Genomic DNA, 19105 nt, shown 5'->3' with positions numbered 1-19105 from the left:
CCAGCCTTTTGCACTGGTACAGGAAATGTATCCTGGCCATCAACCTTCTTCCTAGTTCACTTCTTTCTCTTGCCCTTTCTGTTCCAACTCTCTGGAAGAAAGAGGCCACTCGTCCCTTAGCCCAGTCCCACCACTCCAGCAGGTCTCCAAAGGACTGCTTCTTCCTCTCCAAGGACCGGAAAAAAAGGCCAAACCTCTTCACCACTTCCTCATCTTCCAATAACAATAGATTTAATTTCCAGACTCCCTTCCCAAACTCCACGCCCTCCTCCAATTTAACGGAGCATAAAACTAAGGAATGGTCTGAAAAAACAGTAGCTTGGACCTCATATGCCTCCCCCTTCAAAAAACGTGATAACAAAAGAAAATCAATTCGTGACCTCACAGTTCCCTTGTCTGAATGGTAAGTGAAACTCACATCACTCCCCTCCACCTCCACCGCCACATCATGAAGCCCAAAGTCCGTCACCAACTCATTTAAAATTTTTGAGGATGCGTCCACTCCACCATCCACACTTGTCCCCTGCCGATCCTCACACCTCCTCACACAGTTTAAGTCGCCAACTATCATAGTTGGAACTCTCCCAGGTAAGTGTACTCTTAATGTTTTTAAGAAGGCAATCCTCTCTCTTTTATCTGCAGGTGCGTAGCAGTTTATTATTCTAACCTGCACATCTGCCCACTCAAGCATTACAATCAACAGTCTGCCAGGAACTACCACCTCATGTGCCACAATCTTAACATAGGGGTTCTTCACCACCACCCCAACCCCTTCACTCCTGGATGTACACGCAGGGGCCCACACTGAGGGTCCCCATGTCCAATCCGCTGCTGGCTCCCCCGTAATCCCACATTCCTGCAGGCACAAAACATCCGCACGACTCTTGTGTAACTCATCCAATACAGCCATCCGTCTAACTTTAGATGAGATGCTCCTCACATTTATCGACCCCACAATTAGAGCCATAAAAACAAGAAAAAATGTAGCCATCATAACATAAATCAAAGGTTCATCCTACTCTCTTCTATACCAGAACCTTGCTTCTTCAGCCTTCTTCTTGCTACTGGACTAGCGGATCCATCCTCAGAATCCCTAGCTTCGGGTACGTTACCATCTGTGCCCCCTCCCCCATCAGGCCAAGAGCTATCGGACCTTGCCCTTTTACTGGCCGACGTAGGCACATCAGACGGTACAGGTGACTGATCCATCATTTGACCACATTCCAGACTGCTTACGCTCTCAAGGTCCGAATCTATAGTATCACTCTCTGACAGGTTCCCAAACAGCGCTTCCTGTGAGAAGGTCTTCTTCATGCTCTTCCTCTCTTCCTCTGGACTGGCTCCTTCTTTCCCTGGTGTAGTGCCGTGAAGTCGCTCATCCATCAGTCCTGTAGCTTGCTCCTCCTCCTCCTCCATCTTCGGGGGTCCTGTCTCTCCACCACGGTCTCCACGGATAACATGATCACCCGGCATGGCTTCCGCGGTCACAGAGCCAGCACTGTCTCCCGCCGCTCCACCATGCCCAGTAGCGGTACCAGTGTCCTTGGCTCCTGCCGCATCATCCGCCTGCCCTCCAGATGCAGCTTCCTCGGCCGGGTGCTCAGTCGGGGTACCGGCAGTTCCCGCACCTTTATCGGCGGTCTCCCCGGCACTATCCTCCCGAGTATCCCCTCTTGGCCTCTGCTGTCTGAACCTCCTCTCTTTCGGAGCCTCTGAATAGGAACCACCCCAGCATTCTTCCCTGGCTGCTTGATAAGCCCCGCACTGCCTTGCCAGATGACCTGACTCCTTGCAGATATCACACACTCTTCCTGCTGTGCACTGTCTTGCCAAGTGGCCAGGTTTACCACAGAAGCGACACTTCTGCTCCTCATCACACTCCATACTAGTGTGGCCATACCGTAAGCACTTCCTGCAGTACCTGGGTTGCCCAGGATAAAACAAGAATCCCCTCTCCCCTCCTATCGAAAAAACAGCCGGTGGTCTCTTAACCCCACCAACACAGTCTGGATCAGTGATAAAACGCCCAACAAACCGGTACTTCCCGGACCAAATGTCGTACTTATTCATCACCCTATCACCCCCCCTCAGATCCTCACAGTAATTGCTTAAGAAGGCTCTCACCAAATTAACGTCTGCATAGGGATTATACAGGTGAACCGTAATAATCTTTTCTTCCTGCATAAAAAGCGGGTGCACTCTAAACTTCCTTCCGATCTCCCCATCTTCAATTTTCTTAAAGTTTTCATAGCAATTCCAACATACCTCGGTAGAGACAAAGGTTACATCATAAATTTTCTGCTGCGGAAAATCTTGTAAGCACATGATCTCTCTTACCCTTAGGCCTAGGACTCCAGTCAGCAAATCCACGACCACCGTCCTCAAGGTGACATCCTCTCCATAATCCGGTCTTACGGTGAATCTCAACGAGTCTCTCAACCCACGAGCCGCCATCTTCTCCTTGTACCCGACTGGTACCAGCCGCCTCCTTAAGAGTAATAAACCGAGGGCAGCCCCGCAAGGGGTGCCCCCGCACGCACTCTTTCGCCTCGGCCCTCCGCCCTCTCGCTGACTTCAAGTGGCGTCCTGCCCAATAGCAGCAGGGGGTGCACCCTAAGGAAACACCCCCAGGCCGAGCAGGACTGGCACTCTCAGAAACCCTCTGACTGGACCAAAGATCGCAGCCAAAAGGCCGAGAAGCGATAACCCAATTATCGTCTTTTCCGAGCGAGCGGCGTCCAGGGCGACGTCAATCGCTCGCAGAGATCTGCTGCCTCCCGTCTGGCTCCCTGCTGTTTGCCCAAAGCCACTAATCCTCAGACTTTCACACCTAGCTATGCCTGAGGCCTACTTCCTCCTTCCTATAGCCTATGGTCTAAACACGCCCAGACACCTGTCCATTTAGCACCTTCGGGGTCAAGGCCAGTTTGCTCGTCAATCCAAACTTTAAGCAAGCAAGGCCAAATACAGATTACAAACACATGTATCCATCGGGTGCTCCTCGGTGTGCCTAACGAGGGCTAGGATTTGCATAGAGCCGCCTCCTGTTCACGTGGACAAAGGAACCCACTAGAGGGAGACACAGGCCAGAAAATCCCTCGACTGTCGGAGTACTAGCCGACTCATTGACTACAGAGAGGGAAGTAGAGAAAAGTCAAGCCGTTCAACAGGACTCTGCATCATCCTAGCTTCGACTTGTACGTAGGCTTCATATCGGGCCTTTACACACTCTGCGTGTATTAGCTGGCTGTCTTGTCGAAATTCTGGCCCTTGCTATCTATAGGTTTGTAGGAAAAGGGTGGTGGACTGAAATAAACTTTGCGAAAAGAAAAATAAAAAAAATGACATGACAAAAGAAATACAAATTAAAAGAATAGATATTGTCAGTCTGCTGAAAAGCTGCCATTGCAGCAGCATATGCATTGTGCTGAAAAGGATGGAAGCATGGAAACACAAACCAAGAAACTGACACAAATCAAGAAAAACACAAACACACAGGGGTTAAATACCAGTTTATTGCAAAACAAATAAAAAAAAAGGACTGCGAACAACTCAACGAGAAAGAACACAAGCAAACAACATTGCAAGCAAAAGACAGAAAAACATTCTTGTCAAGTTTTTCATTTGAATCTGTTTTTTGACAACTGCATAAGAAAGGGGTGCACCGGTCCTGGAGGTACTGCAATACCAGGTCGATGCGTGGAGTGGACAGAGCAAGCTCTTCTTCCATCTCCCTGTTCTAAAAATCCATTTAATATATGGTCCCCAGATAGGGGACGTATCAGATATTAAACTGATAAGAACAGATACTACACTTGATCTTAGCCAAAAGGCCGAGAAGCGATAACCCAATTATCGTCTTTTCCGAGCGAGCGGCGTCCAGGGCGACGTCAATCGCTCGCAGAGATCTGCTGCCTCCCGTCTGGCTCCCTGCTGTTTGCCCAAAGCCACTAATCCTCAGACTTTCACACCTAGCTATGCCTGAGGCCTACTTCCTCCTTCCTATAGCCTATGGTCTAAACACGCCCAGACACCTGTCCATTTAGCACCTTCGGGGTCAAGGCCAGTTTGCTCGTCAATCCAAACTTTAAGCAAGCAAGGCCAAATACAGATTACAAACACATGTATCCATCGGGTGCTCCTCGGTGTGCCTAACGAGGGCTAGGATTTGCATAGAGCCGCCTCCTGTTCACGTGGACAAAGGAACCCACTAGAGGGAGACACAGGCCAGAAAATCCCTCGACTGTCGGAGTACTAGCCGACTCATTGACTACAGAGAGGGAAGTAGAGAAAAGTCAAGCCGTTCAACAGGACTCTGCATCATCCTAGCTTCGACTTGTACGTAGGCTTCATATCGGGCCTTTACACACTCTGCGTGTATTAGCTGGCTGTCTTGTCGAAATTCTGGCCCTTGCTATCTATAGGTTTGTAGGAAAAGGGTGGTGGACTGAAATAAACTTTGCGAAAAGAAAAATAAAAAAAATGACATGACAAAAGAAATACAAATTAAAAGAATAGATATTGTCAGTCTGCTGAAAAGCTGCCATTGCAGCAGCATATGCATTGTGCTGAAAAGGATGGAAGCATGGAAACACAAACCAAGAAACTGACACAAATCAAGAAAAACACAAACACACAGGGGTTAAATACCAGTTTATTGCAAAACAAATAAAAAAAAAGGACTGCGAACAACTCAACGAGAAAGAACACAAGCAAACAACATTGCAAGCAAAAGACAGAAAAACATTCTTGTCAAGTTTTTCATTTGAATCTGTTTTTTGACAACTGCATAAGAAAGGGGTGCACCGGTCCTGGAGGTACTGCAATACCAGGTCGATGCGTGGAGTGGACAGAGCAAGCTCTTCTTCCATCTCCCTGTTCTAAAAATCCATTTAATATATGGTCCCCAGATAGGGGACGTATCAGATATTAAACTGATAAGAACAGATACTACACTTGATCTTAGCCAAAAGGCCGAGAAGCGATAACCCAATTATCGTCTTTTCCGAGCGAGCGGCGTCCAGGGCGACGTCAATCGCTCGCAGAGATCTGCTGCCTCCCGTCTGGCTCCCTGCTGTTTGCCCAAAGCCACTAATCCTCAGACTTTCACACCTAGCTATGCCTGAGGCCTACTTCCTCCTTCCTATAGCCTATGGTCTAAACACGCCCAGACACCTGTCCATTTAGCACCTTCGGGGTCAAGGCCAGTTTGCTCGTCAATCCAAACTTTAAGCAAGCAAGGCCAAATACAGATTACAAACACATGTATCCATCGGGTGCTCCTCGGTGTGCCTAACGAGGGCTAGGATTTGCATAGAGCCGCCTCCTGTTCACGTGGACAAAGGAACCCACTAGAGGGAGACACAGGCCAGAAAATCCCTCGACTGTCGGAGTACTAGCCGACTCATTGACTACAGAGAGGGAAGTAGAGAAAAGTCAAGCCGTTCAACAGGACTCTGCATCATCCTAGCTTCGACTTGTACGTAGGCTTCATATCGGGCCTTTACACACTCTGCGTGTATTAGCTGGCTGTCTTGTCGAAATTCTGGCCCTTGCTATCTATAGGTTTGTAGGAAAAGGGTGGTGGACTGAAATAAACTTTGCGAAAAGAAAAATAAAAAAAATGACATGACAAAAGAAATACAAATTAAAAGAATAGATATTGTCAGTCTGCTGAAAAGCTGCCATTGCAGCAGCATATGCATTGTGCTGAAAAGGATGGAAGCATGGAAACACAAACCAAGAAACTGACACAAATCAAGAAAAACACAAACACACAGGGGTTAAATACCAGTTTATTGCAAAACAAATAAAAAAAAAGGACTGCGAACAACTCAACGAGAAAGAACACAAGCAAACAACATTGCAAGCAAAAGACAGAAAAACATTCTTGTCAAGTTTTTCATTTGAATCTGTTTTTTGACAACTGCATAAGAAAGGGGTGCACCGGTCCTGGAGGTACTGCAATACCAGGTCGATGCGTGGAGTGGACAGAGCAAGCTCTTCTTCCATCTCCCTGTTCTAAAAATCCATTTAATATATGGTCCCCAGATAGGGGACGTATCAGATATTAAACTGATAAGAACAGATACTACACTTGATCTTAGCCAAAAGGCCGAGAAGCGATAACCCAATTATCGTCTTTTCCGAGCGAGCGGCGTCCAGGGCGACGTCAAACGCTCGCAGAGATCTGCTGCCTCCCGTCTGGCTCCCTGCTGTTTGCCCAAAGCCACTAATCCTCAGACTTTCACACCTAGCTATGCCTGAGGCCTACTTCCTCCTTCCTATAGCCTATGGTCTAAACACGCCCAGACACCTGTCCATTTAGCACCTTCGGGGTCAAGGCCAGTTTGCTCGTCAATCCAAACTTTAAGCAAGCAAGGCCAAATACAGATTACAAACACATGTATCCATCGGGTGCTCCTCGGTGTGCCTAACGAGGGCTAGGATTTGCATAGAGCCGCCTCCTGTTCACGTGGACAAAGGAACCCACTAGAGGGAGACACAGGCCAGAAAATCCCTCGACTGTCGGAGTACTAGCCGACTCATTGACTACAGAGAGGGAAGTAGAGAAAAGTCAAGCCGTTCAACAGGACTCTGCATCATCCTAGCTTCGACTTGTACGTAGGCTTCATATCGGGCCTTTACACACTCTGCGTGTATTAGCTGGCTGTCTTGTCGAAATTCTGGCCCTTGCTATCTATAGGTTTGTAGGAAAAGGGTGGTGGACTGAAATAAACTTTGCGAAAAGAAAAATAAAAAAAATGACATGACAAAAGAAATACAAATTAAAAGAATAGATATTGTCAGTCTGCTGAAAAGCTGCCATTGCAGCAGCATATGCATTGTGCTGAAAAGGATGGAAGCATGGAAACACAAACCAAGAAACTGACACAAATCAAGAAAAACACAAACACACAGGGGTTAAATACCAGTTTATTGCAAAACAAATAAAAAAAAAGGACTGCGAACAACTCAACGAGAAAGAACACAAGCAAACAACATTGCAAGCAAAAGACAGAAAAACATTCTTGTCAAGTTTTTCATTTGAATCTGTTTTTTGACAACTGCATAAGAAAGGGGTGCACCGGTCCTGGAGGTACTGCAATACCAGGTCGATGCGTGGAGTGGACAGAGCAAGCTCTTCTTCCATCTCCCTGTTCTAAAAATCCATTTAATATATGGTCCCCAGATAGGGGACGTATCAGATATTAAACTGATAAGAACAGATACTACACTTGATCTTAGCCAAAAGGCCGAGAAGCGATAACCCAATTATCGTCTTTTCCGAGCGAGCGGCGTCCAGGGCGACGTCAATCGCTCGCAGAGATCTGCTGCCTCCCGTCTGGCTCCCTGCTGTTTGCCCAAAGCCACTAATCCTCAGACTTTCACACCTAGCTATGCCTGAGGCCTACTTCCTCCTTCCTATAGCCTATGGTCTAAACACGCCCAGACACCTGTCCATTTAGCACCTTCGGGGTCAAGGCCAGTTTGCTCGTCAATCCAAACTTTAAGCAAGCAAGGCCAAATACAGATTACAAACACATGTATCCATCGGGTGCTCCTCGGTGTGCCTAACGAGGGCTAGGATTTGCATAGAGCCGCCTCCTGTTCACGTGGACAAAGGAACCCACTAGAGGGAGACACAGGCCAGAAAATCCCTCGACTGTCGGAGTACTAGCCGACTCATTGACTACAGAGAGGGAAGTAGAGAAAAGTCAAGCCGTTCAACAGGACTCTGCATCATCCTAGCTTCGACTTGTACGTAGGCTTCATATCGGGCCTTTACACACTCTGCGTGTATTAGCTGGCTGTCTTGTCGAAATTCTGGCCCTTGCTATCTATAGGTTTGTAGGAAAAGGGTGGTGGACTGAAATAAACTTTGCGAAAAGAAAAATAAAAAAAATGACATGACAAAAGAAATACAAATTAAAAGAATAGATATTGTCAGTCTGCTGAAAAGCTGCCATTGCAGCAGCATATGCATTGTGCTGAAAAGGATGGAAGCATGGAAACACAAACCAAGAAACTGACACAAATCAAGAAAAACACAAACACACAGGGGTTAAATACCAGTTTATTGCAAAACAAATAAAAAAAAAGGACTGCGAACAACTCAACGAGAAAGAACACAAGCAAACAACATTGCAAGCAAAAGACAGAAAAACATTCTTGTCAAGTTTTTCATTTGAATCTGTTTTTTGACAACTGCATAAGAAAGGGGTGCACCGGTCCTGGAGGTACTGCAATACCAGGTCGATGCGTGGAGTGGACAGAGCAAGCTCTTCTTCCATCTCCCTGTTCTAAAAATCCATTTAATATATGGTCCCCAGATAGGGGACGTATCAGATATTAAACTGATAAGAACAGATTTTTTTGATTGAAAATGTAATCTTTATTTTGCATAAAAGATATACAAAAAACAAATACTTTTGTCGGGGTACATTCTCCCCTGTACTGCGACGCAGCGCATAAATACACTACATTACAATACATTTCCGGTCATACTAATAAATACATTCAATCACATTCATTCATTCTGCGGTATGATGCCTGATGTGTTGTGCGGAGTAAGGATACCCCGTGCCATCACATCATGCATGACGCCGCAATACCCCTAAAGCATGAAACTGAAAAATACGTTATCTATACGTTGCATTCCTTAAACGATATCAAATAATAAACATTTCAAAAAAGCAACAGGTGTGATGGGGGGTGGGAGAGAGGGGTAAGGGGAGGGGAATGAAATCACAGGCCCGAAGCTTTATTGAATGGACAAAGACACGCAAGGGAGAGTGGGGGAAGGGGAAATCTTCAGACCTCCTCTTCCTCCATGAGATCCATCAGGTTATAGTCTCTGAGCAGACTGTGAACCAGTCTGCGACAGTCCTCAATGGACATCCTTTCCCGCTGGTGGATAAGGCGCTTTCTGGCGCACCATAAAGCGTCCTTAAAGCAACACAACACCCGCCAGGCGTTGTCAATGTCCTCCTGGGAAAAAGTTCCATGAAAAAGTCCATTCAGCACAGCAAAATGTGTGATGGCAGTCTGTGGAACAAAGTCTCTCAGTTCAGGTTCCAAGGCCCTCAACAGGCTCTGTGCAAATGAGCACTCCCAGAAAACGTGAAAAGACGTTTCCTCATGGATGATACAAAAGGGGCAGTGCCTGTATCTGCACAAGTTTCTGGCATGCATAAATGTCCTGAGTGGCAAACCCCCCTGGACAGCCATCCACGCCAGATCTTTATGCCTGTTGGTCAGTCTCTTTGAAGAAACATTCCTCCAGACCACTTTGCAGGTGGCTGAAGGGAGGCCTGGAACAGTCTCAGCAATGTCCGATGCTCTGATCAACTTGTAGATAGTTTTTGGCTTCCACAAGTCGGGCTTAACTCCATGTAGCCCCAGCTCCTTGATGAACTTGAAAGTGTCCAAGTAGTACCAAGGAGTGTCCCAGTTGTAGGGGATGGAGCTGTCCCATTTGTCCCATCCAAGGGACCTCCAGAGAGGCAGGAGGAAAAAACGGGACATGGAGTTGCCTCCAGAGTCCGAAGTTCTGTCAATCAAAGTTCTGCGGATGCAGTTGCAGGCAAAGAACACCCCCAGTAACGTTGCGATGTCGGGCACGCCCTTACCGCCCTTGAGGGGTTCCTTGAACATGACTGCTCGCTTCACTCTGTCCATCTTGGAGCCCCAGATGAAGTGGAACACCGCCCTGGTGATGGCCTTGCAGGTGTTGACCCGGGGGGGCCAGGCCTGGGCGAGGTACTGCAACACAGGGAGGATCTCGCTGCGGAGTACCAGTGTTTTCCCTTCGATGGTGAGTTCTCTGAGGCTCCATAGTCCAAACTTTTGTCTCATCTTGGACAGTCTCTCCTCCCAAGACTTCAGGGCTGCGCCCTCAGCTCCAAACCAAACTCCAAGAATTTTGATGAAGTCCGCCTTGATGCTGAAAGGGATTGATGCAGAAGAAGGCAGGAACCACTTTCCGAAGAGCATGATCTCTGACTTCCCGCAGTTGACTTTTGCCCCTGAAGCTTTGCCGAAGTCCTCACAGGTCTGGACGAGCGAGTCGATGGAGCGCTGGTCAGCACAGAACACCGTTACGTCGTCCATGTAGAGTGAGCACTTGACAACCCTTCTGTCCGGTCCCGGTGCGGTGATCCCTCTGATCTCTGGGTTCTGTCGGATGCATTCGGCAAAGAGCTCTATACAGCAAACAAAAAGCAGAGGTGAGAGAGGGCAGCCTTGTCTGACCCCAGAGAGAACAGGGAAAGGGTCAGTTTTCCAGCCATTCACCAACACCGTACTACAAATGTCATTGTACATCACATTCACATACGAACAAAACATGTCCCCAAGACCAGACCTGCGCAGAGCTCTGCACATAAACTCATGGGAGACACGGTCAAAGGCCTTTTCCTGGTCAAGACTGACCAGGGCCGCGTGCACACGGCGGCCTCGAATGTACTGGACCGTGTCCCGGACAAGCGCAAGGCTGTCCGCAATCCTGCGACCAGGAATGCCACAAGTCTGATCCGGGTGGATGATCTGTCCGATGACAGATTTCAGCCTGTTGGCCAGAACCTTGGCGAGGATTTTGTAGTCCACGTTCAAGAGAGAGATGGGACGCCAATTTTTCAGATCCCCTCTCTCCCCCTTACGCTTATACAAAATCGTGATCATCCCCTCCCTCAGCGACGGAGGCATTGTGCCCTCCACCACCATCTCCTCGTACAGCTCGAGCAGGTCCGGGCCAACGAGATCCCACAGCGCTACATAGAGCTCCGCTGGGAGACCGTCGCAGCCCGGGGTCCTGCCTTGCCTAAAGGATCTGACGGCAGAGTGCAGTTCCTCCAGCGCCAAGGGGGCGTTGATTGCCGACATACCTGCAGGATCAATTTGGTTAGTGATACCTGACAAGAACCTGTCGGCCTCAGCCGTATCTGTTTCTTTCGGGGAGTAGAGGTTGGTGTAGTAGTCGCTGACCACTTGCATCACAGCCTCCTTCCCCTTCTGGAGTGTTCCGGTCTCGTCCCGCAGCTCAGACAAGGGAGTGTGTCCTGAGTGGAGTTTCCTGAAAAAGAAAGAGTTACATTTCTCACCTTTCTCAAGATTCTCCACCTTGGAACGGAAGACGAGGTGCCTGGATTCTTCCTCAAAGTGTCCTTTCAGGCTCTTCTTGGTGTCCTCCAGGTCCTGCCTAACGTCCCAGCCGCAGTGGTGAAGGTCCTGCAGGGACTGCATCTGACGTTGCAGTCTCCTGAGTTCCCTCTTCCTGGCACACACTTGCTGGCGTCCCCTTGCCTGAAAGAAGCTGCGTAGCTTGACTTTCACAAACTCCCAGTAGTCACTTACCTTTCTGAAGAACCTCTTGTCCTCCTTCCAGGTAATGTAGGCCTCCCTGAGTTCCTCCAGCAGTTCCTCATTTTCCAGCAGGGTACCATTCAGCTTCCAGGAGCCCGGACCGGGGGCAAAGCCCTCGCCCAGGTCACCCCGAAAGTGAATGGCCCTGTGGTCAGAGAAAAAGCAGGGGACCATGGAGAACCCGCGATGTCTGACTGTCTTGGAGGTGAGCACGAAGTCTATCCTAGAACGCACGGATCCATCAGGACGGCACCACGAATAGTTCACGGAACCTTTCCCTATGGATCCCACGGCGTCCTTCAAGGAAGCCTCCGCGATCATCTCCTTGAGCAGCCTAGACGTGGTGTCGAGCTTTGCGTACATGCTGGAGCTGCGCCCATCCTCCTCAATCGGACAGTTAAAATCACCGCCGATTACTACTGCCCTGGTGGTGACGAGTTGGGTCCGCAGGGTCTGGAAAAGCTCCAGTCGCTCATTCTTATCTGGGGAGGCGTACACGTTGATGAGCCTAACTGGCTCTCCCGCCCACGAGCCGTCTACGACCAAAAGACGGCCACAGACGAGCTCCTGGACGGAGTCAACCGTGAAACGACCACCCCTGACAAGAATGGCTACCCCTGCAGACTTACAATCGACACCCCCGGACCAGTAGGAGGGACCATGGGTCCACTGGGAGGACAGATGAGTGTACCTCCTCGAGAAGGGTAGGGCACACTCCTGAAGCATGTAGACATCACTCTGCTGTGTGGAAAGAAATGTCAGCGCCACCTGTCTTCTAGACGCATCCTTGATGCTCCTAACATTAATGGAAAAGATAGAGATCTCTGCCATCATGTAAAGGAGATGAAGGGGCTAGTTAGCAGGTGGGCTGAACTTACCTCCCCTGAGGGGGGGGTGGTTCTTCCACTGCCTCTTGCGCCTGTCCGGTGTCCTGGTTCAGGCCGCACTCCTCAAGGACGCTGTCCATAAGGTCTTGGGTGAGGTCAGTCTCTGGGGGGGCCAGGTCCTTACCTACCTGCATTTCTCCTTCGTCTTCCCTCGCAGACTCGAGGTCCTCGAGGTCCTCCACCACTGGGTCCAGTCCAGCGATGTCATTTTGCTGGGCCACGGTGGGCCGCTTGGTGGGTTCTTCAGTTGTCGGGCTGTCTAGGTTCCGTTTTCGGCCTTTGCTGGTGGGGGGTGGGGTGGGGGGGGCAGTGGGCAGGGTGGGGAAGTCCTCCATGGAGGACAGGGCGGGGGGGGGCTGGGAGGGGGGAGGGGCAGGGGCAGGGGCAGGTGAGGTCACCTCCGACTCAGGGGGGTTGGGGAGGGATGGGTCGGAGGAGGTGGTAGGGGCCTGGGGAGGGGGGGGGGACTCACCAGTGGCTTTCCGAGGTTCCTTCGCAGTCTTTTCCCCTGGCTTCTTTTTCCCAGCGCTGTCTGGGGCTCTGCCCTTGAGCAGGGCTCCAGCGTAGGACCGGGATCTCTGGGGGCAGTCTCTGTAGACGTGCTCAGCCAATCCGCAGAGGTTACAGGTCTTGGACCTCGGGCAATCCTTGGTCTCATGGCCTGTAGCCCGACAGAACCTGCAAGAAGGTTCCTGACAACCAAAACTTACGTGACCCTGCATGCCACACCTGCGACAGGTCTGGGGCATGTCTGCGTAGTAAAGGAGTCCTGCGGAGGCTCCCAGAGAGAAGCAGGGCTTCAGGTGTTGGAGATCCCCCGAAGGCTCTCTCCTTAACCTGCAAGAAACTGCCCACTTACCTGTCCAGAAGCCGTTGACATCGAGGATTCGGACTGGGTCTTTGGCCACGATGCAAAACCTCTGGAGGTAGGTAGCGATGTCTTTTGCTGGGGTATGGGGATTCCTCATGGACACCGTCACCCGCCTTTCATCCCGTTGAATGGGAGTGTTCGCAACAAAGTTGCGGAAAGGGGAATCCGGGCCACAATTCTTCACCGCTTCCCAGTACCTTCTACAGACCTGTAGAGACACAAAAGTTATATAGAATATACCTTTCATGAAGGTCTGCACGGACAGTGTCTCCGCCTTGCTGAACCCCTGTTCGAGGATCATCTTCTTGCCAAAGATTTCCGGGGTCATGTCGGGGACTCTTCCGTCCACCTCCTTCAGCTGCAGCACCACTGTCTGCCTCATCCAGGGTTCCAGGGTAGGAAGCCCGTCTGCGGACCTGGTTGGCCTTGCTGAGCCCGGCTGGCTGGTGGCCGCCGGGGTGGGGGTGGAGGTTGAGGCGACTTCTCCCGGAGTCTTGGCAGAAGTGGCGGGGACATGCTTCTTCTTCCCAGTGCTCTTCCCCATGACGGAGGAGTTCGTCGGTAGTCGCTTCAGGAGAACTTCGGCGGCTTCCTTCTTATTCCTCGGCGTCTTCACTCTTTCGCAGCCTTTAAAAAGGCCCTTGTGCGCCTACTGCCCGAAGGTAGTAGCGCAGAGTGGGGGGGGAGGAGGGAAGATCGCAATCTCGTTCCTTGTGGGGGCTAAGCCTCTAACCCAATAGCAGCGAGTAGGTGAAGCTGAATTTAATCAACGATCCTACAAGGCCGAGCAGAGGGTACCCCACAAGGACCAAATGGCTTGGATAGATACAAATGTTTCTCAACGTCCTAGCCGTAAAGCAGAGACACCCCTAAGGGCTAAAGTCGATACTACACTTGATCTTAGCCAAAAGGCCGAGAAGCGATAACCCAATTATCGTCTTTTCCGAGCGAGCGGCGTCCAGGGCGACGTCAATCGCTCGCAGAGATCTGCTGCCTCCCGTCTGGCTCCCTGCTGTTTGCCCAAAGCCACTAATCCTCAGACTTTCACACCTAGCTATGCCTGAGGCCTACTTCCTCCTTCCTATAGCCTATGGTCTAAACACGCCCAGACACCTGTCCATTTAGCACCTTCGGGGTCAAGGCCAGTTTGCTCGTCAATCCAAACTTTAAGCAAGCAAGGCCAAATACAGATTACAAACACATGTATCCATCGGGTGCTCCTCGGTGTGCCTAACGAGGGCTAGGATTTGCATAGAGCCGCCTCCTGTTCACGTGGACAAAGGAACCCACTAGAGGGAGACACAGGCCAGAAAATCCCTCGACTGTCGGAGTACTAGCCGACTCATTGACTACAGAGAGGGAAGTAGAGAAAAGTCAAGCCGTTCAACAGGACTCTGCATCATCCTAGCTTCGACTTGTACGTAGGCTTCATATCGGGCCTTTACACACTCTGCGTGTATTAGCTGGCTGTCTTGTCGAAATTCTGGCCCTTGCTATCTATAGGTTTGTAGGAAAAGGGTGGTGGACTGAAATAAACTTTGCGAAAAGAAAAATAAAAAAAATGACATGACAAAAGAAATACAAATTAAAAGAATAGATATTGTCAGTCTGCTGAAAAGCTGCCATTGCAGCAGCATATGCATTGTGCTGAAAAGGATGGAAGCATGGAAACACAAACCAAGAAACTGACACAAATCAAGAAAAACACAAACACACAGGGGTTAAATACCAGTTTATTGCAAAACAAATAAAAAAAAAGGACTGCGAACAACTCAACGAGAAAGAACACAAGCAAACAACATTGCAAGCAAAAGACAGAAAAACATTCTTGTCAAGTTTTTCATTTGAATCTGTTTTTTGACAACTGCATAAGAAAGGGGTGCACCGGTCCTGGAGGTACTGCAATACCAGGTCGATGCGTGGAGTGGACAGAGCAAGCTCTTCTTCCATCTCCCTGTTCTAAAAATCCATTTAATATATGGTCCCCAGATAGGGGACGTATCAGATATTAAACTGATAAGAACAGATACTACACTTGATCTTAGCCAAAAGGCCGAGAAGCGATAACCCAATTATCGTCTTTTCCGAGCGAGCGGCGTCCAGGGCGACGTCAATCGCTCGCAGAGATCTGCTGCCTCCCGTCTGGCTCCCTGCTGTTTGCCCAAAGCCACTAATCCTCAGACTTTCACACCTAGCTATGCCTGAGGCCTACTTCCTCCTTCCTATAGCCTATGGTCTAAACACGCCCAGACACCTGTCCATTTAGCACCTTCGGGGTCAAGGCCAGTTTGCTCGTCAATCCAAACTTTAAGCAAGCAAGGCCAAATACAGATTACAAACACATGTATCCATCGGGTGCTCCTCGGTGTGCCTAACGAGGGCTAGGATTTGCATAGAGCCGCCTCCTGTTCACGTGGACAAAGGAACCCACTAGAGGGAGACACAGGCCAGAAAATCCCTCGACTGTCGGAGTACTAGCCGACTCATTGACTACAGAGAGGGAAGTAGAGAAAAGTCAAGCCGTTCAACAGGACTCTGCATCATCCTAGCTTCGACTTGTACGTAGGCTTCATATCGGGCCTTTACACACTCTGCGTGTATTAGCTGGCTGTCTTGTCGAAATTCTGGCCCTTGCTATCTATAGGTTTGTAGGAAAAGGGTGGTGGACTGAAATAAACTTTGCGAAAAGAAAAATAAAAAAAATGACATGACAAAAGAAATACAAATTAAAAGAATAGATATTGTCAGTCTGCTGAAAAGCTGCCATTGCAGCAGCATATGCATTGTGCTGAAAAGGATGGAAGCATGGAAACACAAACCAAGAAACTGACACAAATCAAGAAAAACACAAACACACAGGGGTTAAATACCAGTTTATTGCAAAACAAATAAAAAAAAAGGACTGCGAACAACTCAACGAGAAAGAACACAAGCAAACAACATTGCAAGCAAAAGACAGAAAAACATTCTTGTCAAGTTTTTCATTTGAATCTGTTTTTTGACAACTGCATAAGAAAGGGGTGCACCGGTCCTGGAGGTACTGCAATACCAGGTCGATGCGTGGAGTGGACAGAGCAAGCTCTTCTTCCATCTCCCTGTTCTAAAAATCCATTTAATATATGGTCCCCAGATAGGGGACGTATCAGATATTAAACTGATAAGAACAGATACTACACTTGATCTTAGCCAAAAGGCCGAGAAGCGATAACCCAATTATCGTCTTTTCCGAGCGAGCGGCGTCCAGGGCGACGTCAATCGCTCGCAGAGATCTGCTGCCTCCCGTCTGGCTCCCTGCTGTTTGCCCAAAGCCACTAATCCTCAGACTTTCACACCTAGCTATGCCTGAGGCCTACTTCCTCCTTCCTATAGCCTATGGTCTAAACACGCCCAGACACCTGTCCATTTAGCACCTTCGGGGTCAAGGCCAGTTTGCTCGTCAATCCAAACTTTAAGCAAGCAAGGCCAAATACAGATTACAAACACATGTATCCATCGGGTGCTCCTCGGTGTGCCTAACGAGGGCTAGGATTTGCATAGAGCCGCCTCCTGTTCACGTGGACAAAGGAACCCACTAGAGGGAGACACAGGCCAGAAAATCCCTCGACTGTCGGAGTACTAGCCGACTCATTGACTACAGAGAGGGAAGTAGAGAAAAGTCAAGCCGTTCAACAGGACTCTGCATCATCCTAGCTTCGACTTGTACGTAGGCTTCATATCGGGCCTTTACACACTCTGCGTGTATTAGCTGGCTGTCTTGTCGAAATTCTGGCCCTTGCTATCTATAGGTTTGTAGGAAAAGGGTGGTGGACTGAAATAAACTTTGCGAAAAGAAAAATAAAAAAAATGACATGACAAAAGAAATACAAATTAAAAGAATAGATATTGTCAGTCTGCTGAAAAGCTGCCATTGCAGCAGCATATGCATTGTGCTGAAAAGGATGGAAGCATGGAAACACAAACCAAGAAACTGACACAAATCAAGAAAAACACAAACACACAGGGGTTAAATACCAGTTTATTGCAAAACAAATAAAAAAAAAGGACTGCGAACAACTCAACGAGAAAGAACACAAGCAAACAACATTGCAAGCAAAAGACAGAAAAACATTCTTGTCAAGTTTTTCATTTGAATCTGTTTTTTGACAACTGCATAAGAAAGGGGTGCACCGGTCCTGGAGGTACTGCAATACCAGGTCGATGCGTGGAGTGGACAGAGCAAGCTCTTCTTCCATCTCCCTGTTCTAAAAATCCATTTAATATATGGTCCCCAGATAGGGGACGTATCAGATATTAAACTGATAAGAACAGATACTACACTTGATCTTAGCCAAAAGGCCGAGAAGCGATAACCCAATTATCGTCTTTTCCGAGCGAGCGGCGTCCAGGGCGACGTCAATCGCTCGCAGAGATCTGCTGCCTCCCGTCTGGCTCCCTGCTGTTTGCCCAAAGCCACTAATCCTCAGACTTTCACACCTAGCTATGCCTGAGGCCTACTTCCTCCTTCCTATAGCCTATGGTCTAAACACGCCCAGACACCTGTCCATTTAGCACCTTCGGGGTCAAGGCCAGTTTGCTCGTCAATCCAAACTTTAAGCAAGCAAGGCCAAATACAGATTACAAACACATGTATCCATCGGGTGCTCCTCGGTGTGCCTAACGAGGGCTAGGATTTGCATAGAGCCGCCTCCTGTTCACGTGGACAAAGGAACCCACTAGAGGGAGACACAGGCCAGAAAATCCCTCGACTGTCGGAGTACTAGCCGACTCATTGACTACAGAGAGGGAAGTAGAGAAAAGTCAAGCCGTTCAACAGGACTCTGCATCATCCTAGCTTCGACTTGTACGTAGGCTTCATATCGGGCCTTTACACACTCTGCGTGTATTAGCTGGCTGTCTTGTCGAAATTCTGGCCCTTGCTATCTATAGGTTTGTAGGAAAAGGGTGGTGGACTGAAATAAACTTTGCGAAAAGAAAAATAAAAAAAATGACATGACAAAAGAAATACAAATTAAAAGAATAGATATTGTCAGTCTGCTGAAAAGCTGCCATTGCAGCAGCATATGCATTGTGCTGAAAAGGATGGAAGCATGGAAACACAAACCAAGAAACTGACACAAATCAAGAAAAACACAAACACACAGGGGTTAAATACCAGTTTATTGCAAAACAAATAAAAAAAAAGGACTGCGAACAACTCAACGAGAAAGAACACAAGCAAACAACATTGCAAGCAAAAGACAGAAAAACATTCTTGTCAAGTTTTTCATTTGAATCTGTTTTTTGACAACTGCATAAGAAAGGGGTGCACCGGTCCTGGAGGTACTGCAATACCAGGTCGATGCGTGGAGTGGACAGAGCAAGCTCTTCTTCCATCTCCCTGTTCTAAAAATCCATTTAATATATGGTCCCCAGATAGGGGACGTATCAGATATTAAACTGATAAGAACAGATACTACACTTGATCTTAGCCAAAAGGCCGAGAAGCGATAACCCAATTATCGTCTTTTCCGAGCGAGCGGCGTCCAGGGCGACGTCAATCGCTCGCAGAGATCTGCTGCCTCCCGTCTGGCTCCCTGCTGTTTGCCCAAAGCCACTAATCCTCAGACTTTCACACCTAGCTATGCCTGAGGCCTACTTCCTCCTTCCTATAGCCTATGGTCTAAACACGCCCAGACACCTGTCCATTTAGCACCTTCGGGGTCAAGGCCAGTTTGCTCGTCAATCCAAACTTTAAGCAAGCAAGGCCAAATACAGATTACAAACACATGTATCCATCGGGTGCTCCTCGGTGTGCCTAACGAGGGCTAGGATTTGCATAGAGCCGCCTCCTGTTCACGTGGACAAAGGAACCCACTAGAGGGAGACACAGGCCAGAAAATCCCTCGACTGTCGGAGTACTAGCCGACTCATTGACTACAGAGAGGGAAGTAGAGAAAAGTCAAGCCGTTCAACAGGACTCTGCATCATCCTAGCTTCGACTTGT

General features: G+C 48.8%; 1 protein-coding gene across 1 annotated transcript; it reads right to left on the bottom strand.

The window, feature by feature from the left end:
- Positions 1 to 1002: 1002 nt before the first annotated feature.
- On the bottom strand, positions 1003 to 11596 carry LOC309550366 (uncharacterized protein; the record flags this gene model as incomplete). Its single annotated transcript, XM_082250762.1, has 3 exons — positions 10914 to 11596; positions 9179 to 10205; positions 1003 to 2488 (listed from the first exon to the last, which is right to left on the bottom strand). Exons 1-3 carry the CDS (start codon positions 11536 to 11538, stop codon positions 1003 to 1005), a joined length of 3138 nt encoding a protein of 1045 aa, XP_082106888.1. The 5' UTR covers positions 11539 to 11596.
- Between the last annotated feature and the right edge of the window lie 7509 nt (positions 11597 to 19105).

The sequence above is a fragment of the Pelophylax lessonae genome (assembly GCF_965119305.1).
Source record: "Pelophylax lessonae genome assembly, chromosome: 3".
In the NCBI taxonomy this organism is placed as follows: domain Eukaryota; kingdom Metazoa; phylum Chordata; class Amphibia; order Anura; family Ranidae; genus Pelophylax; species Pelophylax lessonae.
Note: the sequence above shows the minus strand (reverse complement) of the source record. Positions and strands in the feature narration are given on the sequence as shown.